General features: G+C 44.5%; 1 protein-coding gene across 3 annotated transcripts in view; it reads left to right on the top strand.

The window, feature by feature from the left end:
• Positions 1–5,395: 5,395 nt before the first annotated feature.
• The window catches only part of LOC133382828 (cysteine-rich venom protein catrin-like), a 51,285-nt gene continuing 30,429 nt past the window's right edge, over positions 5,396–26,251 (top strand). Inside the window, exons 1-3 of one of the 3 annotated variants that reach the window (XM_061622324.1) lie at positions 5,396–5,586; positions 9,311–9,392; positions 10,443–11,820. In XM_061622324.1, the coding sequence (XP_061478308.1) occupies positions 5,581–5,586; positions 9,311–9,392; positions 10,443–10,759 (405 nt within the window). In that variant the 5' untranslated portion in view covers positions 5,396–5,580 and the 3' untranslated portion in view covers positions 10,760–11,820. Of the gene's footprint in view, positions 5,587–6,496; positions 6,563–9,310; positions 9,393–10,442; positions 11,821–26,251 lie in introns of those variants that run through there. The other 2 variants (XM_061622320.1, XM_061622321.1) reach the window with 2 other exon arrangements.

The raw sequence follows: 26,251 nt of genomic DNA on the forward strand, positions 1-26,251 counted from the left end.
GCTAAAGGAACTGTTCTCGAGTACATTAACGCCTTTAAAATGTTGTCCCAGGAAACTGGTTATAATGAGGCAGCCTTGATGTTTATGTACTGGAGTGGATTAAATGCTGAAATCCTGGATGAGCTGGCCAGGACCACCCCCCCCCACTGACCTCCCAGGGCTAATCCAGCTATGCCTACAGATAGATCACCGGATGGAAGGAAGGCGCCTGGAAAAGAAGCAGGAGGTCCCGAGATATTCAGCCTCGGCATCCTGCAGCAAGGCCCATTCCACTGCAGGGATGGCAGGTAATGCAACTGAGGGACAGGGAGGGGCTAGGCCAAGACTGTCAGAAGAAGAAAAAGAAAGACGACGTCGGGAACGTTTATGCTTTTATTGTTCAAAACCGGGCCATGTGGCCCGAGACTGTGGACTAAAAGGGGGGAAAGCCGAGCCGTCGGGAAACTAGAACACCCAGTCCACGTGCAGGCCGGTGGACTGGGGGCAGCATTATATAAAGGCCCTCCAACGACCCAACCTCCCTCAAAAGGGGTGTTGGTCTTACCTATTTGGATTACAACTTCCAGAGGAGTGGTGTTTAATTCTACTGCCTTAATTGACAGTGGAGCCTCCACAAATTTTATTGATGCAAAGCTAGCCAAGCATCATGGAATTTCCCGGTGGAAACTAGACGCTCCCCTATCTGTGGAGACCATTGATGGGAGACCCCTGAAGTCAGGAGGGGTGACACAAGCCACAGAGGAAGTGAAACTTCAAATCCCTGGGCATGAAGAGTTCATTTCGTTATACGTGTCAGATCTCTCGAACTTTGAGGTGATTCTGGGAATGCCCTGGCTAGCCAAGCACGAACCCAAGATAAGTTGGAAGGAGGCGGTGGTGTGGTTCACCTCAAAGTATTGTCAGGAGAACTGTCAACCTGAAGGAATCAAGAACACCTTAGCAGCGGCAGTGCAAGAGATCGAGCAAGTGACCCTACCGCTGAAGTATGAGGAATTCAAAGACGTATTTGATGAAAAAGAGGCAGAGACTCTACCCCCCCCACCGCCCTTACGACTGTGCGATTGATCTCGTGCCAGGAGCCAGCATCCCATCGGGGAGAATTTACTCTCTCACAGAGACTGAGAGGGAGGCCCTGAAGGAATTCCTGGATAAAAACCTGAGACGAGGATTCATACGTCCCTCACAGTCCCCTGCTGGAGCACCACTATTGTTTGTGAAAAAGAGGGGGGGGGACTCAGACCTTGTAACGACTATCGCGCATTGAACCAGATCACCATCCCTAACAGCTACCCGCTGCCCCTGATCTCAGAGCTGCTAGACCGACTGCGCTCTGCAAAAATCTTCACGAAGCTGGATTTGAGAGGAGCGTACAATCTGATCAGAATGAAGGAGGGAGATGAATGGAAAACGGGATTCTTGACCGCTTATGGCCAGTTTGAGTACCTGGTCATGCCGTTCGGGCTTTGTGGGAGCCCAGGCGTGTTTCAAAAGTTCATGAACAACGTGTTTAGAGACTTGTTGGACACGTATGTAATCTGTTACTTAGATGATATCCTGGTGTTCTCAAAGAACCAGGAAGACCATGATCAGCATGTGAAAACGGTGTTGAAGAGACTGAGAGAAAATCACTTGTATGCTAAGTTAGAGAAATGTGGATTTGACCTCAAGTCTTTGGACTTCCTTGGGTACCGAATCTCAGCGGAAGGAGTGGAGATGGACCCAGGGAAAGCAAGTTGTATACTGGACTGGGGCCAACCTGCTACCAAAAATGATGTACAACGATTTCTAGGGTTCACCAATTATTACAGGAAGTTCATTCCAGGGTTTTCCAAATTAACAGCTCCTCTGACTGACTGTTTAAGGGGAAAGAAGAAGTTTCAATGGACAGAGAACCCCACCAAGGCCTTTGAGGAGCTGAAGAGAAGGTTTGCTACCGAGCCCATTCTGCGCTTTGCTGATCCGACCCGCCCTTTCGTCGTGGAAGCAGATGCTTTGGATTTTGCCATCGGGGGGGGTCCTTCTGCAATTAGACCAAGAAGGGAAGGAGCTGCAGCCCTGTGCGTACTTCTCTCGGAAGTTAAAGCCTGCAGAGAAGAACTACACAGTATGGGAGAAGGAGCTGCTGGCCATTAAGGATTCTTTTGAGAACTGGAGACAATACCTAGAGGGGGCCTCTCATCAGATTGAAGTGCGCTCCAACCACAAGAATCTGGAAAGCCTCCAAACAGCCAGAAAGCTGAACCAGAGACAGATAAGATGGTCCCAGTTCTTCACTAGGTTTAACTTCAAGATTACTTATCATGCCCAAGCCAAAAACCAGAGAGCAGATGCCTTATCCAGACAGCCACAATTCAAGGAAAGTGAATCCGATGACCAGCCTCAGTACATGATCCCGCCAGAGAAATTAACATTGGGATCATGTCGGCCTTCATGGGAAGAGGAACTCAAAAAGACACAACAAGAAGATGTAGACATGCTAAGATATAGGCAGGAGACGGGACAAGATCAAGACTCAGAAGTAACTTTCCACTGGAGAAATGGACTGTTATGGTTCAAAACAGCCAGATATGTGCCAGAAGGGGAATTAAGGCTCAGAATCCTACGCCAGTGCCATGATTCCATCACAGCGGGACACTTTGGAATTTACAAAACCATTCAGAACGTGGCCAAGGACTTTTGGTGGCCTAAAATGCATCGGGATATCGAGAACTATGTAAAGTCCTGCTCTGTCTGTATGTGGACAAAAACACAAACAGGAAAACCAGCAGGACTGTTACAACCGTTACCTGTCCCACATGAACCCTGGAAGGACCTCTCCATGGATTTTATAACTGATCTGCCCAAGTCCCAAGGAATGACAGCCATCCTAGTAGTGGTAGATTTACTCACCAAAATGGCGCATTTTCTTCCTTGTGCAGGGGCTTTAGAGGCTAAAGAAACGGCCAAGTTATTCATCAAAGAAGTCTACCGGCTGCATGGATTGCCAAACAGCGTAGTCTCGGACCGAGGAACTCAGTTCATAGCCAAATTTTGGAGAGCAATGTGGAAACAGCTGCAGACGGAATTAAAACTCTCCTCCGCCCATCACCCCCAGACAGACGGACAGACAGAACGCTTGAACGCCGTTTTGGAAAGATATTTACGTAGTTATGTGTCCTATCAACAGACTGACTGGGTATCATATTTGCATTTTGCAGAGTTTGCCTACAACAATTCCCTGCACTCCAGCACCCAGCAAACCCCGTTCTTCGCTAATTATGGATTCCATCCTAGAGTCTTTCCAAGCAGCTCAGAGGGGATGCTAGTACCGGCCGCAGAGAACTTCCTTAGGGAATTGCAGGCGGCGCAACAGACATTGAAACAGCAGTTAAACGAAGCCAAAATGGAGTACAAGCGAGTTGCTGACCTGCACAGGAAGGAGCCCCCCCCCTTCAGCCGGGAGACCAGGTCTGGCTGTCCACCCATTTCCTCCAGATGCCAGGTAAATGTAGAAAATTACAAGACAAGAGGGTGGGTCCTTTTGAAATAGAAACTCAAATTAATCCCGTGGCGTACCGACTGAAGCTACCTGACACGTTTAAAATACATCCTGTGTTTCATCGATCCCTGTTAACGAAAGCCGCGCCTCCCAGTGAGTTATGGCCGGAGGGGCCTCCCGGAGCTCCGCTCCTGGTAAATGAGCAGACTGAGTTTGAATTTGGGGAAATCCTAGACTCCAGAATAAGACGCCGCAAGTTGCAGTACTTGATTCACTGGAAAGGCTATGGACCAGCTGATAGATCATGGGAAGATGAAGCTGATGTGCATGCTCCAGATTTGGTAAAACTTTTCCATCAACGTTTTCCCCACCGCCCCAAGCCAGCAAAGGGGGGGGCACAGCTTGGGAGAGGGAATGATGTCGGGAGGCAGAGTTGGGGTCCCGAGGGGTTGGAAGGAGAGGATTCAGATGGATGGCAGAGGGGAGGGGGAGTAACTTCGCCCGAGTGGAGCGAAGACGAAGCAGAGGAAATGCCAGAGATAGAGTTGCTTAGCAACGGGGAGCCTGAGAGCTTTGGAGTTTCAGATTCTTTCCTGGACATTCCCACACCTTCCCTGCTCCGAGGATCAGATCAGGAGGGGGAAGAGGGAGGGCTGTCCCAGGCAGAAAAGCCACGAGGCAGTTTACCATCAGCCCCCCCTATCCCCCATACTGGAATCGGAAGCTTCAGAAGGGGAGGGGCCGATGCTTCCCCCTTCGCCGTGCACAAGAAGGCATTTGAAAAGACAAGAGAGAAGGGGGGGAAGGCGGGTAGTACCTGAGGGGCAGTTAAGCAGGAGCAAAAGGTTGCACGCCCGTTTAGCCCCTTCTTAAAGAACAGGCGGGAAAGCAGCCCCTTGCTCTGTCAACTTTCTCCCAATGCTGCAGGACCTGTATCTCTGTGTTGCTTCATGAGAAGACGCAGTCTTTGTCTGGACATTACCCTAATAAAAACTGAATTACTTACAACCCCTGGTCTGGTTCCTGAGTCTCATCCTGGGCCTGACACCACCCCAAGGAAGAAGAGCACACTTAAAATGTAGAGGAAATAATAATATACAACCATAGTGTGAAATCAGATACTTACTTATTTATTATATCCCACCTTTCCTCCCGAGAGCCAGTGTGGTGCAGTGGTTAAGGTGCTGGACTATGACCTGGGAGACCAGGGTTCGAATCTCCACACAGCCATGAAGCTCACTGGATGACCTTGGGCAGTCACTGCCTCTCAGCCTCAGAGGGAGGCAATGGTAAACCCCCTCTGAATACCGCTTACCATGAAAACCCTATTTGTAGGGTCGCCATAAGTCAGGATTGACTTGAAGGCAGCACATTTACATTTACCTTTCCTCCCAGTAGGAGCCCAGTAGTTTCCCCCTCACAGTTATACATATCAGGACATAGTATGAATATTTATATAAGCATGAATGTCAAAGATGTCTATTATTTACACAACCTATGAAGATAGCTATAGTGCAATCCTATGCATGTTTACTCAGAACAAGTCCCCATGTAGCCAAAAGCTAGCCTAGTTTGTCCAGACCAGAGTGCAAGGCACCACTTAAAACTACAGGGGAACTTGCGCTGATAAAAGTGGTTGTTGTCAGCAAATAAAATAAAAATAGAGTAAAAGCTAGTTAACCTTTCTTAGTACCACTAGTCAGAGTCCTTAAACAGCCCCCCCTCGCTAAGGAAGGAAGCCTGCCTTCCTGCCTTCAAAGGAAGGAAGCCTGAGATAATCCTAAGGAGTTAAGCCCCAGCTGATAGTTGAGCCATCAGCCTCAATTAATACATCATTGGCTGGCAGCAGTAGGTGGGAGGGACCAGCCACACATATAAAGTCAGAGCACCCTAGCAAGGGAGCCTGCTCCACGAGCTAGAGGGAGCCCCAGCTGACAAAGCGTCAAGGCTCCAGCCGACAAAGCGTCAAGGCGAGTTAAGCAGCAGAGCGAGTTCGGCAGCAGGGCGAGGAGGCCAGGGCCCCCCACTCTGCCCGTCCGTTCCGTAACCTCAACTAAACCGCAGTCTCCAACCCATTGACGTAATAAACCTTAAACAAAACTATGCAGGTAAGAAGCCAGGAGGGGTGTGGGGGCTTTCCAGTGTTTTGCACTGCGTGCAGCATGTACAACTATCTGCCTGTTGGACAGAAGTCGTGGGTGTGCTCTCGGTGCAATGAGCTTCTGGCTCTCCGGGAACGACTTCATTTCCTTGAGGCCAAGGTGGCGGACCTGGAAAAGCTGAGAGAGGCAGAGAGGTGTGTGGATGAGGCCTTTAGGGACACTATAGCTGTGTCCCACTCCAAGGATGATAGCTCTTCTCCTATCATGGAGAACGATGGTCTCTGGGAAGGAGAGCATCCAGCCAACAAAGAGGGAAACGATCCCTTAGAAGGGACCCATTCCTTGGGGGATGAGCAGCTATCCTCTCGTGCTGAGGATATATCTCCGGGGGGTGGAGGGATCCTTGTAGTGGATGATTCGATCATTAGGAACATAGACAGTGGGGTGTGTGATGGGCGTGTAGACCGCAAGGTGATTTGCCTGCCTGGTGTGAAGGTTGCGGATATCACCCGTCGTTTAGATAGTTTGTGTCATGGCCCCGTCAGAGGACTCCTCAGATGAGGACGACTCAGGAGTAACAGCAACAGACCCAGGAGCAGCAGACCCAGAAGAAGACACGGAGGAGACTCCTGAGAATCCAGCTCCTTCTCCCCCTCAGCTGCAGAGCACCCCAGATACAGCGGAGGCCCTGCAGCCAGACGCAGACAGTGAACAGGATACTCCCCCCTCACCTGCAGAATGTAGACAGCAGAAGGTCAGGCAGAAGAGAGACAGGCCTGTCCCCTTAAGGCCAAAATGCTGAGGGCTCACACCTGCTGTCAAACCTGCTCCTTATCAGGCACACCTTGGCTTCAGCTTGTTGCTGACTGCAATGTCAGGTGTGGCTTCGTGTATACCTAGTTTCCCTGCAGCATCTCTTGGACTGACCCCTTGGCAATTGATCCCAGACCTCTACTGACCTCGCTGTTGGACTTCTGACTTGGCAAGTAAGCTTCAGACCAGCCTGGCCCTTATCAGGTTCCCTCCTCGTTGGCCTGGCAGATTTACAACCAGACTGCCGGCTAAGGACTTTCCTTCCCTGCTAACGACCCAGGAATTTCCAGCCCCCACCGGCACTGCTGACTCAGTGCAGAGCTGACAGTTCGGTAGACAGTGCTGGGGAGGAGTCAATTGTTGTGCTGCATGTTGGCACCAATGACATGGGGAAATGCAGCCGTGAGGTCCTGGAAGCAAAATTTAGGTTGCTAGGTAGGATGCTGAAAGCCAGGACCTCCAAGGTGGCTTTCTCTGAAATGCTACTGGTTCCATGTGCAGGACCAGCCAGACAGGCACAGCTTTGTAGTCTCAATGCGTGGATGAGACGATGGTGTCGGGAGGAGGGGTTTGGATTTGTTAGGCACTGGGGAACATTTTGGGACAAGCCGGGCCTGTACAAAAGGGACAGGCTCCACTTGAACCAGAATGGAACCAGACTGCTGGCACTTAAAATTAAAAAGGTGGCAGAGCAGCTTTTAAACTGATTGAGGGGGGAAACCCGACAGGAGCTGAGGAAGGTCCGGTTTGGAGTAAACCTCACCCATGGGATAAAGACCAAAGAAATGATGAAATTTTAAAAGAGGTAGGCCTAGAAGTAGGCATTGTGAGAGCAGGGGCACAGGATATCAATTCAGAAGGGCAAAATTACCACAGGCCAAACCACAAGTGCCAAAGACACTTGAAGAGAGACACTGTTTACAAGTGCCTGTACGCTAATGCTAGGAGCCTCCGAACCAAGATGGAGTGCTTGGTCTTAGAGAAGAGCATTGATATAGTGAGCATAATGGAGATCTGGTGGAATGGAGAAAACCAGTGGGATACGGTTATCCCTGGATATAAACTATATCGGAAGGACAGGGAAGGACTTATTGGTGGCGGTGTCACTCTATACGTGAAAGAAGGCATTGAATCCAGCAAGCTCGAAACCCCAAAAGAGGCAGACTCCTCCACAGAATCATTGTGGGTGGTGATACCATGCCCCAGGAGGGACTTAATACTGGGAACAATCTATCGTCCCCCTGATCAAAATGCTCAGGGAGACCTGGAGATGAGATATGAAATTGAGGAAGCATCCAAACTAGGAAATGTGGTAGTAATGGGTGACTTCAACTACCCAGACATAGACTGGCCGCATATGTGTTCCAGTCACGACAAAGAAGCAAAATGTCTAGATATTCTAAATGACTATTCCCTAGACCAGTTGGTCATGGAACCGACCAGAGGGACGGCAACCCTGGAATTAATCCTCAGTGGGGACCAGGACCTGGTGCGAGATGTAAGTGTTGTCAAACCGATTGGGAGCAGTGACCACAGTGCTATTAAATTAAACATACATGTAAATGGCCAATTGCCAAGAAAATTCAACACGGTCACATTTGAGGAGGTCTTCTCACTTTGGTTGGTCAGAACAACTGTCCACAGTACACTGGCAGGTACCCACAGTGGAGGTGGGGGTGGTTCCAAACAGTGGCATAGCATAGACCACTAGCACCAAAATCAGCAAGAACGATATCAGTGGTCAGCTCAAGGAAGGCCCATCACATGCAATGCCCCCTAACCCCCCCCCCGCCATGCTTCCAAGCTGATCTTCTGGATAGGCTGACATTCCTAGTTCTTAGGCAGCAGTGGTGTGTGGCAGTGTCAAATCCTTTCTTTTGGGATAAATAATTACAACAAAATAACTAATCATGTTATAGCATATGGGTTCACCGTTAGTGAAAAAGAAAGTCATTGATAGAAGTAAGGATGACCCATTAATGCGGAGATGAAAAACAAGCGAGAGTATAAAGGAGCAAAAATATCTCCTGAAAGGTATGGGTAGATAGCAGTTGGATGGAAGAGCTGTATGGCTAGCAGCTGGTTCAAAGCAAGAGAAGGTGGCCTGAGATGTAAGCAAGGCTGGCATAAGGGCTTTGGGTCCTCACAGACAAGAGCGGCTGAACCAGCAGGTGCGCCTGGCGCCAACACTGTTATCTTTTCGGCGCCAGGTCAAGACTTTCCTCTTCTCCCAGGCATTTTAGCATGTGCTTTTAAATTGTTTTAAATTGTTAAACTGTGTTTTAAATTGTTTTTAAGCTATGTGTTTTAAATTGTAAATTTGTTTTAATGTTTTTGGTTGCTGTAAACGGCCCAGAGAGCTTCGGCTATGGGGCGGTATACAAGTGCAATAAATAAATAAATAGGATGTGCGAACTGAGGGAGCACCCAACTGTCCCTACACCATTGTTTACAAACATGGCCTCCATTTATTGTTCACACAGGAATTTGGTTCAGACTCCGACTAGTTAAGTATTGGGAGCTCAGCTTACCTAAAACTATGAAATCAGAAACCCTGCAGTAATTACACATTCTCACCTCACCTAAATATCAGTCTAATTAACAAGTAATTCCATTCGTTAGAATGTCTTGATAGAACAGCTCTAATATTCACTTAACGAGCATTCAAATAGGACAGATGTTTATCAGACAAATATACTTGCAATGCAAACTCCACCTGCCTGTGACACTCATCTGTGGCATGGGAAATAAGAACCATCAATAATAGAAAATTACAGCATACGTTTTAAATGCCACTGATATAGACATGGTTTCTACATCTCTGAGTATCACTGTGTCACAATAAATGGAAGTGTAATCTTTCTCCTCACTGCACGTTCGGCCTTCATGCTTCTGCCTTCTCTTTTGTGACTTCAAGGTCCCTGGCAGCACCCTGATCAGCATGAAAATCCTTTCCCTTCTCTTGGCTCTCCTCCTCCTGTTCTGTCCAGCTGCTCCAGGTAAGGTGCATCTCAGTTCCAGTTCCAGGGAGACTATAAAGGGATACGCTGGTGATGGGAAATAAAAACACACACAATTGCTTTAAAATTAGGAATGGCATTAACGCCTTGACAAATGCAATTAGCAATAACCTGGGAGAAAAATCTATTCAGATAGGTAGGGAACTGCCTTACACCAAGTCAGACTGTTGTCTACAATGACTGGCTGCTCTGCAGGGGCTTAGGGTGGGAGCTTTCCCCTTCCAACCAGGAGATGCGAGGGCTTGAACCTGGGACCTTTGGCATCCATATCGTGTGCTCTACCACTGAGCTGCAATCCATCCACAATCTCCTTGTGGGGAAGTTGGACCTGCCTCTGTGTCTGTATAACAGCTTTCTTTTATCCGTTCGTGTGGTGGTATGGCAGCAGGACAGGGGCAAGGCTTGAAACTCCGACTCCTACCTGTTTGTGCATGGGCTCCTTTCTGTCAGTATCTGTTTTGTAGCTTATTGCATTTTCATTCTGGTCTTGTGAGAGCTCAGAGCTGACAGGGCAGGGGCTGAGCACAATTTGTATCGGTAATTCTGTTTGTAGCCTTGTATAGAACAGAACAGCAACAACATTTGGATTGTGAGGAAGGTAGGCGATATTTTTCCTATTCAGAAGCACAGAGCTGTGCTCTTCAGACTGCTCACTTCAGAGATGCATAGGAAAGATACACTGGAATAGTCAGTATCTGATTCTAAGTGAGCAAATGGACATTCTCGTTGTTGAAAACAGTTTGTGGTATCTGAATGAGATCCAAATTCTTCAAAAACCAAACTAAGACAATCATCCCCTTCATATTAAAAAGGATGCTGTCAACTTAAACCTTTAATTTTATATGTCTGAAATCCCCACGACTAGTTTTTCTGGTTTAACCAGAAATGTATTTAATTACAAAAAACCTCGCCTGTTTTGCATCAGAGTAATCAAAATAACAAAGGAAATGCACCAGCTATCTGTCAGTATGAAAGAAGTGTGGCACATTATGAGGGATAACCCCCCCTTTTTTTTCAATTCTGGCTCAGATGATGCTTATTTTGGCAAGCTGAGGACCTGTTCCTGTCACCCAAATTGGTTTAAACCCCATCCTCTCCACAGTGACAAAGCATGCCATCATCACAGACAAAGGAGAACCAGGGCTCCTGACTCCATTGTGGTTTTATCATCAACATTTTCTGGTCCTTTGGAAGCCAACCTTCCTTGTCATGATTGCTATGGTAATAAAAATAAACCTGCACAATCTAGTGGCATTCACAAGAGAGGCTTGAAAGAGAAAGAAAGACATATCTACAAATGGTCCATGGAGCAAAAGTTCTCATTTGTTGACTTACCTAAAATTTAATTCTTGTCACTTTTGGCATTACTTCTGTCACTGGTAGATGTTGTTTAGTCTAATGGTTTCCATCCACAACTATGTACTAGAGTCATTCTAGTTGTACAGAATGATGGAAGACGGAGGTGGAAGAATTTTAGGGAAGGTATGTCTGCAGGGAATGGGGGGTGTCATATTTTTGACTGATGCCTGTATAAAAACAGCAACATAGGAAACTACCTTACACTGAGCTACATTGGTCTATCTAGTTCAGTATTGTCTACACTGACCGGCAGCATCTCTTCCAGGGTTTTAGGCATAAGTCTCTCCCAGCCCTTCCTGGAGAACTGAATCTGTGACCTTCTGCATGCAAAGCAGATGCTCTACTGCTGCTATTTATTTACCACTGATATTAAAAGTCCACAGAATAGTAAACTGGGTCATTCGAAATGGGTAGCACAGCCCTCTCTGTAATCATGCAATTTGACTCTTTGCAAGGCTCAGAGTGGGGGTGGGGGTGTCAAAAATGTGATTCTCTCCACACATGTGATAATAAAGTCCAGAATTGTTCCCACCTCTGTCTTTTTCATTTCATTCAGCATAATGTATAGAATGTGGTCTATAGTATATAAGTGTGGTTGCATCTAATATATATTATACAGCATGGCTCTTTCATGTGTTCCCTTTTGTGGCTGTGAAGATAACATCAGAAGCCCTGGTGAACTGGGAAGAGGTTATGCAATGCCCCCCCTACAGCCAATGAGTGTTGCCCCAGTCACTGGGAAGAGTCCACTTGAGTGAACAGGAACTTGTGTGGATTGGAGGCCTGGGGCTTCCCAGGTGGTGTGGGAAAGAGTTGTGCTACAATTGCTCCCATGCTGTGAAGCTAACCTAGGAATATGCCTTTCAGGTTCCGCAACAGAAGCCATGAACTGTTCATTAAGAGATATTTACATGTACAAATATAAACTTTTCTAAGTGCTTGTTATATAGAAAGTAAAGTAAGTGCTTTCTGGAATACTTGACAAAAAAACAAAGAACCTTACCAATATTTTCTTTCTCTCTCTCTCACCCCATATGTATATATATTTTTTGCAGACGAATCAGATACTGTTATTTGTCGGACATACAACAACATATGTTCCACTTTGTTGTGCCCCTTCTTTTATTACACCAATGGAACCTGTTACGACGGAAAACAAAAATGTTGCGCACGTTGGATATAAAGAATTTGTTGCTGTCCTTCAGAAAAAACTTGAAAAATGAGCAATATGCTTCCTTTGCCTAATGTAAATGCATGCATATTATCTTCCTTTAAATAAAGACACTCTGCTTGGATTGTGATCATTAGCTCTGCCATTATAAGTAGCCCAAAGAACAGTATTGATAGCATTTGACTGCTGAAGCTAAGGGGGTAGCCCCCAACTGATGGATGGGTAGAGAACCGTCTGTGAGCTGCTCTGAGCTCCTTGGAGGAAGAACAGCTTATAAATAGAACAAAACAACAAAAGTAACAAATGCATGTACAGGCACAGAAGTATTTATTACCTTTATAGCCCACCTTCCTCCCAAGCAGTTCAATACATACAGTCCTTTTTATTGTCAGAACGCTATGAAGGAGGTCAGTCTGGAACATGTTAGCTGGGAAAATGAGCTCTAGCCAAGTGGGGGCTTACACTGAGTCCAGGGACACCAGGTCATGTATGGCCAGCTCTAGTTCTAAATCCAAGAAGCAGCGCCAAGTTGCTCATAGGTCAAGCAAGGCACATGTCAGGTATAATGGTTTTGGAATGTCAGTTATAATGGGAGATTAGGCCAGTACAGACAGCTTGGCTGTTCCAGTTGGATGCAGGCTGGAAACGATAAAGAGCTAGCTACTGGTGCCCCCATGCACATCTCTCCCACTGCCTACTGTATACTGCAGCATGGTGGGAATGGTGCTGACGGCTGGGAAGGAAGATAGCAAGGAGGAGCCAGACAACTGCAGCAACACCCTCCTCCGAGAGATCCATAAGGCGTCCAAGGACACATCTGACAATGTAGCAGAAAGGGATGAGGGGGAAATTTCGTCTGGTTCGCATTTTAATGTCAACGTACCTAATTCACATTTCCTGAAATAATATGCAAGTGGAAGTGCAGCTATCCTTCAAAAGTCACACCTCTGAATTTTGTACTGCTGTTCTCTAGCAAAAACAAAAGGTGTACAAAAAGGTGTGTATTAGGGGAATGCATATATAAAACGCATATATGAGTGAAAATGCATATTAGGGAAAATTTGTTGGCAAAAATGTATATCATATCAGGCAAAATTGCATTTAAAAAGTGTGTATCGAGTGAAATGCACGCTAAAATGCTGATGAACTTTTGCGTGTTTTTTTTTTAAATTGTATTTATTCAGATTTTTGTAATAAGCAAGTAAAGAATAACGAATAAAAATCCCAATTGTGAGGACTTTTTAAAAAATAAAACAATTACACTGATGCAGAAATGACATGAACTGAGCTTAATACTGAAAAAATGTGTAACTGAGAGAAACTGAAATTGACACATTTGTCCATCCCTAGCAGTGGGCTTGAAATGGGTCAAGATAATCCGTTTCATCCAAGAATCTTTGGAGCCGGGCAGCCACCACACACCCTCCTCTGTGTGACAACCTTTCAAGTACTTGAACCAGTGCTATCATATGTCCCCTCAGTCTTCTCTTCTCAAGGATAAACATGCCCACGTCTTTCAGTCTCTCCTTATAGGACTGTGTTTCTAGTCCCCTAAACATCCTCATTGCCTTCCTGTGAACCCATTCCAGTTTGTCTGCATCCTTTTTAAAGTGTGGTGTCCAGAACTGGATACAGTACTCAAGATGAGGCCTAACCAGTGCCGAATAGAGGGGAACCAATACTTCAAGTGTTTTGGAAACTATACTTCTGTTAATGCAGCCTCAAATAGCATTTGCCTTTTTGCAGCCACGTCACACTGTTGACTCATATTCAGCTTGTGATCAACAACAATCCCAAGATCCTTCTCGCAGGTAGTATTGCTGAGCCAAGTATCCCCATCTTAAAACTGTGCATTTGGTTTCTCTTTGCTAGGTGTAGAACTTTGCACTTATCCTTGTTAAATTTCATTCTGTTGTTTTCAGCCCAATGCTCCAGCCTATCAAGATCCCTTTGAATTTGATTTCTGTCTTCCAGAGTATTAGCTATCCCTCCCAATTTTGTATCATCTGTAAATTTGATAAGCATTCCCTGCACCTCCTCATCCAAGTCACTAATAAAAATGTTGAAGAGCACTGGGCCCAGGACTGAGCCCTGTGGTACCCCACTCGTTACCTTCCCCCAGTTTGAGAAGGAACCATTGATAAGCACTCTTTGGGTACAATTCTATAGCCAGCTGTGGATCCACCTGATAGTTGTTCTATCCAGCCTCCATTTAGCTAGCTTGCTAATCAGAATATCAGTGGGCACTTAATGGGAAGAGGTTCCACTAGAATGGCGCTACTGTGTCAATCATTTGTGTATTTACCCTATCTCGAGACCTTTATTCCTTTAGAATACAGTTCTGAAGAGAGTTTTATGCAGATGAAAAGTTGGTGCCAAAAAGGTGATTTTATATGAACTAGACGTTTAGCCAGCTAACTTACCCTTGTATGTGGTTGAGGAGAGGTAGCCATAGCTATTTGGGTAGTCTTGGTTTAAGCAGCGTGTTTATCTGGAACCAGATTAACAGCACAATCCTAACAACCCACATACTCTGAAAGCAGTCCTATGCTATGTCAGCACTCTATGTTTGTAGAAGATGAACTCAGGTTATGAATCTTGCAATAGGTACAGCTATCTTTGAAATCTGATTCCCACTCTAAATATTGCAAAACGTGGGTGGAGTCTTATGCCTTAAACTCCCTTTTGCAAATTGGCTTCCGCTGTTTCATCTGTACTGGAGTACTGACGCCTGTATCTCAAAATGACTGGTTATGCCTATGAGGAAAAAAGCTAGTCCAGTGTACATATGTGGAGCTTTCAAAGTTACTCTGAACTCAATTTTATGAGCTGCTGCTTGGTACCTGCTACCTTGAACTGAAAGTATGGTTGCTGCCCTTACTGGGTAGATAGTATTTCAGTAAGTTATGTCTCTGCAGCACAGACCTCTAATCAAGATGAAACCTTAATTTAACAAATATCTCCTCATAAATCCTCACTATGGTAAATTCCTAACAAATCTAGTGACTATGCTGGTAATGCATGAACTGTTGCAAGCAGTGGCAAAATGGAAACAGATTAGAATCTACAAAAGCTTTTGAAGAGGCGAGCCAAATTTGACTTCAACCTTAGTTCCATTTATTACGATTACTCACTTTGTTTGCAACTGGTTTGCAAGGCTTCCTCATATGGAGTTGGTGCTCTTTTCTCTAACATTTTTCCTGATGGAAGAGATAAACTAATTGCTTTCACTTCACACACACTCAACTTTGCTGAGAACAGTTATGCACACATAATAAGCTAGATTTCTGGTGCTTGGAAGTTTCCTACCAGTCTCTGTGTAAGCAAGCATTTTTATTTTCAACATTGACTTTGCTTTTTTTTTTAATCAAAACCTGGTATTCTATCCATTGCAAACGATGATAGATATTGTTGCTGCCAGCTTATTCCTATGCCATTCAACACAGGAAGGGAACTCAGTTATGGCAATGCTGATGGATTCTTGCATTTTCCCAGCTGCAAATATGACAACATCAAGGAGGACACTTAAGATGAAATTTGTTTAGCATAGAAGCTGCCTATCACTTGTTCTGCTATCAAGGCAGAGAGAGCACTTAAGAACACTGCCCTTTCCCTTGGGAACAGGACAACCCGACATAGTACACCAGGTAATTCTGCAAGTCTAGATTTTATTCCCTCTCTGTCCTAGCACTCAGAGCTCTCAGTACATTTTATGTGTTTTATGAGGAATTAGGGCAGTGATACCAGGACTCTTTGGGTCTTGGAGTCTAGATGCCTTTCTTGAAGACCATTTTGGCATTGTGTGAATGAAGGCTGTTGCTCAGAACCATGTTTGGCAGCCTGGAATTGACAAAGTTCTCATTCAGCTACTGGGGAATGGGGCCTTGCCCCAACCCTGAAGTTGCATGGCTCCCAGTGTCCACCATGCACCTGTTAGGCATCTCTGAGAGCAGAAACCGTGATTGCATAAGGTTCCAGTCCAGGGGAAGCTTACATGCATAGAAATCTACACACCTAGGCTTTTCCCCTGCAGACATCCATGCCTAATATGTGGGTGTCAGGGGCAGGGCTTAGGGAAGCTGTGAAACTTGGGGGGAACGTGGCTAGTGCCGTGGCCCTGTTCCCTGGTACCTGCATGAGGATTCCTTCATACATATGATGCATGAAGGGAGGTATTGAGAGAAAGATGGAATACTAGATCTCTCTCTCTCTAGTATTACAGTTAAACTGGCAGGCTTTATAGCCTCTGAAAATTTACTGAGAAATTATTGGGCTTTTAAAAAACAATATGCAGGTTGATCCTGATGCAGGTTTTTTTTTTTGTAGCACTCATTTACAAAGTAGGAAGTGTTCTTACTATTTATACAACTCTCCAGAGCAATTAAGGACTCAGTGCAGTAGCTCTTCAGAAGAATCAGAAAAGACTACACTGGGAAAGGTAATGTTGAAAAGCCTTTTACTTTGACAACAATAATTTTCCTAAAGAAATGGCTCACATTCCAAGTAAATGTCTGCTAATGGCTTTCAAAAATTATAGGCACACATCCAAAATATTAAAAAAAACACATTTCACGTATATGAAGTTTCTAAAGGAAAATTCAGACACCTTCCGACAATCAAGTCTACTTCATTCATGTTACTAAACTTAGGAAGTTTAGTGAATGACTGTGAAAAACAGTAACAAATGAAGCAAATACCTGCTGCTTTTTATTTGTTGCTATTTTTATGTTATTCTGTGGGGGGTTTTATTAACAGAATTGAGGTTTATATAATCCATAAAATAAATAAGTACATGTATTATCCTTCCCCGCTTTCTAAGATTATTAAAAAAAAAAACTTGACAAAAGCTAGTATGGATTATTTTATTCCAGAAATGTTATTGGAAAGAATAACCAAGTAGCTTTAGGATTGTGCTAACAGAGAGAAAGCTAACAGTCTTCACACCATTTATACCAAACTCACTAGGAATACTCTGAAGAAAGTTACTTGACAAGTACAGACCATTATACTTATTTTTCTTTTCCTTTTGCAAGCATTACATGATATGCTACTGCTTCAGAGTGCAATCCTAACCATGTCAGAAGTAAGTCCTATCGAATTCAGTGGGGCTAACTCCCCAATAAGAAGGGTCATGATTAGACTCAGTCAAAAGTTTTTTACTCCGTTTACAGTAGTTGTTATTGTTGTTATATGCCTTCAAGTCGATTACGACTTATGCTGACCCTATGAATCAGTGACCTCCAACAGCATCTGTTATAAACAACTCTGTTCAGATCTTGTAAGTTCAGGTCTGTGGCTTCCTTTATGGAATCAATCCATCTCTTGTTTGGCCTTCCTCCTTTTCTACTCCCTTCTGTTTTCCCCAGCATTATTATCTTTTCTAGTGAATCATGACTTCTCATTATGTGTCCAAAGTATGATAATCTCAGTTTCATCATTTTAGCATCTAGTGATAGTTCTCATTTAATTTGTTCTAACACCCAATTATTGGTCTTTTTTGCAGTCCATGGTATGCATGAAGCTCTCCTCCAACACCACATTTCAACCATTTTCTCGTGCACGGTTAGTTTGGAAACTGCTAATTTTAACTGATCCCCTAGTCATAATGAAAACTGTAGAATTAGATTAAGTAGGTGCAAGAAATATAGACAAGACTTGGTATTGCAGCAGGATTTGTTTTTTATTGCAGTAATGATTTCAAAATATCTAAAGGCACTTTCGAAACCACCTATGCAAATTAAGGGCAAAATGGATTTAGTGCTCTTATTTTTCCACCACCTCTGCTAAAAGCACAGACAGACACTGCTTTTTGTGCAGACATCTATTACAGATGAATGAATGAATGAATGAATCTTTATTTTTACCCCGCCCATTTTCCAAAACTGGAACTCAGGGCGGCTTACAAATAAAAACTACACATAGGTAAAAAAAAATACAAAAATATACAATTAAAATAGAATTAAATTATTCGTGACATTAAAACCATGAAACACACTTAAGATACTAAGACAATTTAAAACATTAAGGATAGGACCATAGAACAATAGCAGACCTTATGAGGTCCTATCTTAAACATCTTCTAATCCAAAAGCCTGTCGGAATAAAAAAGTCTTTGCCTGCCGACAGAAGGATAGCAAGGAAGGGGCCATTCATGCTTCCCTAGGAAGAGAGTTCCAGAACCTGGGGGCAGCCACCGAGAAGGCCCTTTCTCGCATCCCCACCAATCGCGCTTTAGAATGCAGAATGGAGAGGCAACTTATGTCCAAAGAACCGCTGGAAAAGTTGGGATTTAAAGACCTAATAGAAGAGAAATCAGAAACCCAACCTAAGACGTTGTAATGAAGAGAAACGAAAAGGGAGAAAATCCTGACCATCTCTTATGGAAAGCAGCAAATCTGCAGTAGTACATATTGTGCATTGTATATTTCAAATGTGATTGCAACATGAAGTGCGCCTTCAAAGAAAATGCTGTAACTGTTGGCCAAATAGAGGAGTTACAGTGCAGTCCTATATGCTGTCTACTCAACAATAAGTCTCATTGAGTTTAATGGGGCTTACTCTCAAATAAGGGGATAGGATTACTGCAATCCTATCACCAATTTATTGGGAGTAAGCCCCAGCGAACTCAGTGAGAAGTACTTCTGAGTAGACATGTGCTGATACAAAACAAGCCTCCCCTCTGAAAAATGAAGTTTTGTAGGAGATACAGTAAATGGTTTTCTTTAGGGGTTTGGGGTGTTAATGGTTACTTTTTGTTTTTAAATAATTGTTTTATTATGTTCATAATGTTGAAAAGTTGTTTTTGGTTATTATATTTGTTATGTCACTGTTTTATTATTTTTTGTTATTAGGAAATTGTTTTTGCAATTGTTTTTGACATGTATTTTTGTTCACCTTGTTGTAAGCCGCCTTGAGCACAATTTTATGTGGAAAGGCGGCATACAAATAAAATGATGATGATGATGATGATGATGATCTCAATGCCCGGGCAGGCTCATATGGGGAGATAAGGTCTGACAAATAGCCTGGACCTAGGCCATATAGAGCTTTATAGGTCAAAACCAGCCCTTTAAATTGTGACCGGAAACAAACTGGCAGCCAGTGGAGCTGTCGTAACAAGGGGGTTGTATGGTCTCTGTAACCAGCTCCAGTTAGCACTCTGGCTGCAGCTCTTTGTACCAGTTTAAGTTTCCTAACAGTCTTCAAAGGCAGCCCCACATAGAGCGCGTTACATTAATCTAAACGGGATGTAACTAAGGCATGCATCACTGTAGTCAAATCAGGCATCTCCAGGAATAGGCGCAGCTGGCGCACCAGTCTTAGCTGGGCAAAAGCACTCCTGGCCACTGCAGAGACCTGGGCCTCCAAGTTCAAAGCTGAGTCCAGGAGCACACCCAAACTGCGAACCTGTGTCTTCAGTGCCTTTCGACTAACCAGGAGCACCTCTGTCTTGTCTGGATTTAATTTCAATTTGTTCGCCCTCATCCAGTCCATCACTGATGCCAGGCACCGGTTCAGGACCAGGACAGCTTCCTTGGCTTTAGGTGGAAAGGAGAAATAGAGTTGGGTGTCATCCGCATACTGATGACACCGAACCCCGAACCCCCGGACAACCTCACCCAGTGGTTTCGTGTAGATGTTAAATAACATGGGGGACAAAACTGAGCCCTGAGGGACCCCATATGTCAACGGCCAAGGAGTCGAACAGGAATCCCCAGCACCACCTTCTGGGTTCGTCCCTCCAGGAAGGAGCCGAGCCACCGCAACACAGTGCCCCCAAGTCCCATCCCGGCAAGGCAGCCCAGAAGGATACCATGGTCGATGGTATCGAAAGCCACTGAGAGGTCCAGTAGAACCAACAGGGACACACTCCCCCTATCCAGCTCTCTGGATAGGTCATCCACCAAGGTGACCAAAGCTGTCTCTGTCCCGTAGACGGGCTTGAAACCAGACTGAAATGGGTCAAGATAATCTGTTTCATCCAAGAATCTTTGGAGCTGGGCAGCCACCACACACTCTATTACCTTACCCAGAAATGGAATGTTGGAGACTGGCCGATAATTACCCATTATAGAGGGATCCAGGGAGGGTTTTTTCAACAAAGCCCTTACAACTGCCTCTTTTAGGCACATTGGAATTCTGCCTTGTTGTAAAGAGGCATTTACCACTCCCCTCACCCAGTCGGCCAGTCCCCCTCTGCCATTCTTAATGAGCCAGGAAGGGCAAGGGTCTAGCTAACATGTGGTGGCTCTCGCCTCTCCAAGGATCTTGTCCACATCCTTGGGCTGTACAAATTGAAAAGAATCCATTGTTATTGGACAAGCAGGAGCCAAAGTTACATCCCTTGAGACTGTATCAATTTTAGCATGCCAGTCGAAGCGAATCTGAGCTACTTTATCTGCAAAGTGCTGTGCAAATTCTTGACAGCGGGCTGTTGAGTGGTCTATATTACCCTCTCAGGGGCCTGAATGCAAAAGACCCCTGACCACTCAAAACAGCTCCGCTGGATGGCTCCCAGCAGACGCAATGGTGGCAGAAAAGAAAAGTTTCTTCTTTGCCCGCACTGCCACGGAGTAGGCCTTCAAATAGGCTCTAGCCCGTGTTCGGTCAGACTCATTCCGAGTCTTCCGCCAATGTCGCTCTAGTCCCCGTCTTATTCATTTCATTGCCACCAGCTCCCTGGTAAACCAAGGAGCTGGTTTGGCTCCACTCCGTGAGAGGGGATGCTCCGGGGCGATTGTGTCCACTGCCCTGGCCATTTCCCCATTCCAGAGGTCAACCAGGGCTTCAACAGAATTGCCTGCCGAGGTGGCAGGAAAATCCCCAAGAGCCATCAGGAAACCATCCTGATCCATCAGTCTCCTGGGGCGGACCATCCTAATCGGTCCCCCACCCCTGCAGAGGTTCTGAGTCCCAGTGAGTCTAAACCCAACCAGGTAGTGATCTGTCCATGACAATGGTACTACAGAGAGTTCCTCCACACCAAGATCACCATCATCCCAACTCACATAGAAAACAAGGTCCAAAGTGTGGCCAGCGGCATGAGTGGGGCCAGATAATACTTGGGACAGACCCATGGTTGTCATGGAGGCCGTGAAGTCCTGAGCCACTCCCGACAGAGCAGTGGGGACTCCAACACCAACCCCGAGACCACCTTGGCTAGCTCAGGAAGGGACACTGTTGAGCAGCGGGGTGGGCGGTACACCAACAGAATCCCTATTCTGTCCCAGCCACCCAACTTCAATATACACATTCAAACCCTGAAGACTGTGGGAGAGGGCACCTGGTCACGGAGATGGTATCATGATAGATCACTGCAACTCCACCTCCCCGTCCCCCAGGTTTCGCCTGCTGTTGCACGGAGAAACCTGGCGGGCAAAGCTGGGAGAGATTAACCTCCCCAGCCTCATCCAACCAGGTCTCCGTGATACAAGCCAGGTCGGCGTGCTCATCCAAGATCAAGTCCTGAATGGCGGTCGTTTTACCATTCACCGACCTGGCATCCACAAGCAACATTTTCAACCCAGGGGAACTGTCACCACAGCTGACTATTTGAATGGGGAGACAGTTTGGGGGCAACCAACACCCTATTACGCTTCCATCTCCCCTGATGACATAACTGTCTCCCCACTCCGTATCTCCCTCTGCCCTCCAAAACATGAATGGCAGCCCCCTGGTTCCCCTACCCTACCCACTCATATTGAAAACACATCCCTCCTTAACAGCAGGCAAGACTATACTCTTAAAACCAACAACCGACAGGCAAGTATCAAACAAATTAAAAAAAACCCTCAAAATAAAATGGCTGGATAGCAAGTAAGCAAAACAGCTAATTCAGGTCACGATCCTAATCCTGCAAAAAGTAGGGAAACCCGATGGAAAAGTCAAGTCCAGGCAGCAGCAACAGAGCACTGGGTGAATATCACAGCAGAGAAGAAGTATAAATCTCAATTGATGGGAAACCCATTCAAACGTACACATTTTTAAACTCATTTTCTCATTCTGCTGGTTAGGAAAGGCATGTAAAGTAGATGGCTTGTTGTATCAAGTTGCTGCATCCATAATAAGCAAACCAGCCTGAGCTTCTGCATGAGCAATATTGATAGATGCCACCCTTTGTTGATGTAGCTTAGTAACATGCAAGAAGGACCAATAGACACTTGTATCCTATGAGAGCACAATATGGTTTTTCCAGTAACCTTTCATTTAATCCAGAGATGTTACCACTTGAGGTTATTTCTGCTGCTGTAATGCACATGATAACATTCTACAGCATTACTCTGTAGGATTCCATTATAAGGTCCTTATTAATTCCAGATCACATCTGCTCCATTTGCTACTAAAGAAGACAGGTTATCTAACTACCAGCCCTGACAGCTCCACCTGGGATCAGAAGGGCAAGTTGTTCTTCCTTGTATATCATCATTTAGCTGTATGAATGAATCATTTTATTATGGTCGGAGACCACATATTAAAAGAGAGACATAAAAAGCAAACATACAGCATGGAGGATTCAAGAGACAATTCTTTAGAGAGTGGGTTGAGAACATTTTTTCCTAATTTGCATTGAAATGAGAAGAAACTTTGCGACATTAGCGGTGACATAAGATGGCACATCACTTAGACAAATTGACACCAGATTAGCAGGATTGCCCTTAGGCAAAGCAGTTACTAACGGGGAGATTAACCTCCTTCTGTATTCTTTATATAACTCGCAAGATAGGGTATTGCTTCCATCTTCCTTTTATTTCATCTCGATCAGTCAGTGTGTTCCCCTGTTGATTATTCAACATCCCTACTCTTGCTTTAAATTTCCCTTTCATTTCTCTAATCTTTTTGAATAGGGCTCTTGTTCTTCCCTTTTTGTTGTCCTCTTCTATTTCTATACAATAACTATTGTAATAGTTCTCTTTTGTCCCAACGTACGCGTTGTTGTATTGTTGCATTTAGGGTTCTGACCGTGTTTCTATCTCCTTTTGCTTTTGCTTTCCTTCTCTCTTTAACCATTTTAAGAGTTTCATCAGTCATCCGTTGAGGTCTTTCTCTCTTTTTAACGAGAAGTATTGTCTTTTTGCATTCTCCCCTGATAATGTCTCTGACATCACTCCATAGTTCTTCTGGTTCTCTGTCAACTAAGTTTAAAACCTCAAATGTGTTCCTTATTTGATCTTAACATCTTCTGGGATGTTATTTAAATTGTATTTTGGCATTATGATTGCTTTGTTGTTTTTCTTTAGCTTTACTCTGATTTTTTATATGATCAGTTCATGGTGTGTACCGCAGTCTGCTCCTGGTCTTGTTTTAACAGAAAGTATGGAACTTCTCCATCTTCTGCTACCAATTATAGAATCAATTTGATTCCTATATTGACCATTTGATGATGTCCACATGTACAGTCATCTTTTCGGTTGCTTAAGCTCTGCCATAGTGCTACTTTCCTGGAACTAAGTTCTCTTGAAGAAAGTAGGATTTAGGGTCACCAGGCTGCCCCATCCCATTACAGATAGGCAGGGGAAGAGACACCAGTAATGGTTCTACCTCTTGCTGGCTGGCTCTTGCTGGCTGCCTCCACCCTGTCCCTGCCTCACCCCTTCTGCAACAGTCTAGAAGCCAAGTGTGCCTCACAGCAGAACAGACCAAAGAAATCTTGGTTACCCCCTCCCCCATGCATGTGGGGATTTCGAAGACATGTGCGTGTTCTCTGGGATCCACATGAACTTGTACCATGGCAGGTCCAAGGGGATTTGCTTCTTCAGTATTCAAGTTTGGACTGGACTGTCAAGGTACAACAGGATATTTTATTTATTATTTATCTATTTATTACATTTATATCCGACCCTTCCTCCCGGAAGGAGCCCAGGGCAGCAGAAGCGAAATGAATGCATAAGGAGGCAGAAGAAACTGATGTTAGTAAATGGGAGGCAGGTCAAAATAAAATTGGATAATTGCCACAAAGGTACATGTAAAAACCAACAAGAAAATTAGGTGTATTATTACATCAAGGTATTAATGGAAACAGTTTCCTTCAAATTAAATGCACTTCATTAGTCCTACTGGTGCCACTGTCCATATAATCCACGCTAAAGCAATATTGTTTAAATCATTTCTCATTCTTTAGCTAACTGAATGGGAATTTAGGCCCACAAATTGGAGTTTCTTTCTCCATAGATTATTTGTTGCTATAACGGAGAGCAGCTTTCTCCTTGTATTTATGTATGTATGTACGTATTATTTGATTTAGCTCCTGCCCTTCCTCCCAGCAGGAGCCCAGGGCGTCATTTTCTTGACTGCACCCAAGTCATTCAGATTATGAGCCTGGAAAACCCAACTTCTGCAATGAGAACACAGTATGCAAATACATCTGAGAGTAACATTCAGCATCTCATAGGATTTGGTCATTAATAGGCTATTTCGCAGACTGTGCAAAGGCAAACCTACTTTTGTGTCTCAGCATCTACTTGATGGAAAGTGATAGCCAATAACAGTTTGCCAAGAAATCTACCTCCATGACACATCTGCTTGCAAGCATGTTTGTTACACTCACATTTGTAACATCTTGGGTAAAATCCACCCATAGTTCATTGCTTTTAAATCCCACTTACTTCACCTGGAGACATTTAAGCATAACTTTAAATCATTGAAATCAGTGGGAGTTTTAGACTGCAATCCTATGCACATTTCCTTGAGAGTAAGTCCCATTCAGCTCATTTGGTTTACTTCTGAGTTGACATAGCTAGGATCATACCACAAAGTGGTTTGTTTGTGATATCTGAAGTAGTCCTTCATTGTAGACAAACTTCAATAATACATGCAGTTAGAGATCATTACATGCAGTTAATTTAACATTTTCTATCCTGCTTTTCTCCCACTAGGCTAAAACAACACAGAAATACAGTCTCAGATGTTACAACAGTCTCTGCTAGTAGGCAAAATCTGGTTCAATAAGACAGGTGCCATAAAATTTAAGAGAGTTTTTGTTCCTGCCCTACCTCTGTTTGAGTCCCACATTCAGACAAGCCTCCTTTGTATGAGCCCTCTTTTGCCAAATTTAGGCTGTCACTTTAGATGGATCCAGTGAACTATGCACAAGATCAAAAACTCCACCACAAAGTAAGATCAAGAACATCACTTCAGATTGGGGAAAAGGACTGTGTTCACTTTAAGGCTGGGATCATAAATATACTAATTTCTGAGTAAACATGACTAGTCTTGAACTACATGTCCACAAAACTTAAGGAAGTGGAGATTCTAATCACATTTCCAATTCCCTCCTCCACCCCCAGAAATGATTCTTCTCATGGTCCTCCTGCCCTTGGCTGCTGTGCTGAAACAATCTCTAGGAGAGGTATGAGCCTTAAGATTTGTGTAAAACATCTGTTAGGCAAAGCTTGGTCAGGGATCTGCAATTCCATGGAACCCTACAATTCCTGAAATACTCTGATTCCAGTGTGGCATTCATATATATAGTTGGAGGCAGCATTAGCACCAGCACAGGCAGGTGCACAAAAATGAGTCATAGGATCTGTTCTCTGGGGCACCCTGCAGATAATAGCTGACTGCTCCACAGAGACCTGTTCAGTTGCAGCAAAGTGATGAAGGAAGAGTGTGTTAGTGGAAGGAAGCTGGTTCATCACAGCACTAGTGGGAGAGGTGGCTGCTGATTAGCTATCTGCCCAGTTTTTAATTCAAATTTCTTGGGGAAGGAGAGACATTTCTTTATTGCACAAGACTGGGTTGTATGGGTTATATGACTGAAGGTTAGGAGACAGCTAGCTTAGTAGATTCATAAGGAAAAGGAGGATATTTCAAGGTGGAAGCTGAATTTTTGGAAGCATTCTGCTAGGAAATTAATTTGGGTAAACATACATTACAAGGGTAAGGATTGTGGGAGGGTCATTTCTGCAGCAGCCAGTCAGATGCTTCTATTACAAGGGATGGAAAACCTAGTGCCCTCCAGGAGTTGTTGGACTCCAACTCTCTTCAGCCCTAGCTGGCATGGCTAATAGTCAGGGATGATGGGAGGTGTAGTCCAACAATATCTGGAGGACCCCAAGTTCTTCAACCCTGCTGAAATAGCTCACAAGCAAGCCTTAAAAGTGATTACTAGGTGTGTGTAGCAGATTGATGGATTCTGAGCTAGAATGTGCTTTGGGTGGATTATGGGGTTGCCTGAGGTGAAGCAGGATCTATATGATCAAAGCAACAACAAAGGAGCACCTTATGGTATCTTGACAACTCTGTCACCAAACAACACTACAGGCAAGTGACTGCTAAAAGCAAAAGTAATGTCTCTAACATTACCATATAA

This window comes from Rhineura floridana, chromosome 4 (assembly GCF_030035675.1).
Source record: "Rhineura floridana isolate rRhiFlo1 chromosome 4, rRhiFlo1.hap2, whole genome shotgun sequence".
NCBI lineage: Eukaryota > Metazoa > Chordata > Lepidosauria > Squamata > Rhineuridae > Rhineura > Rhineura floridana.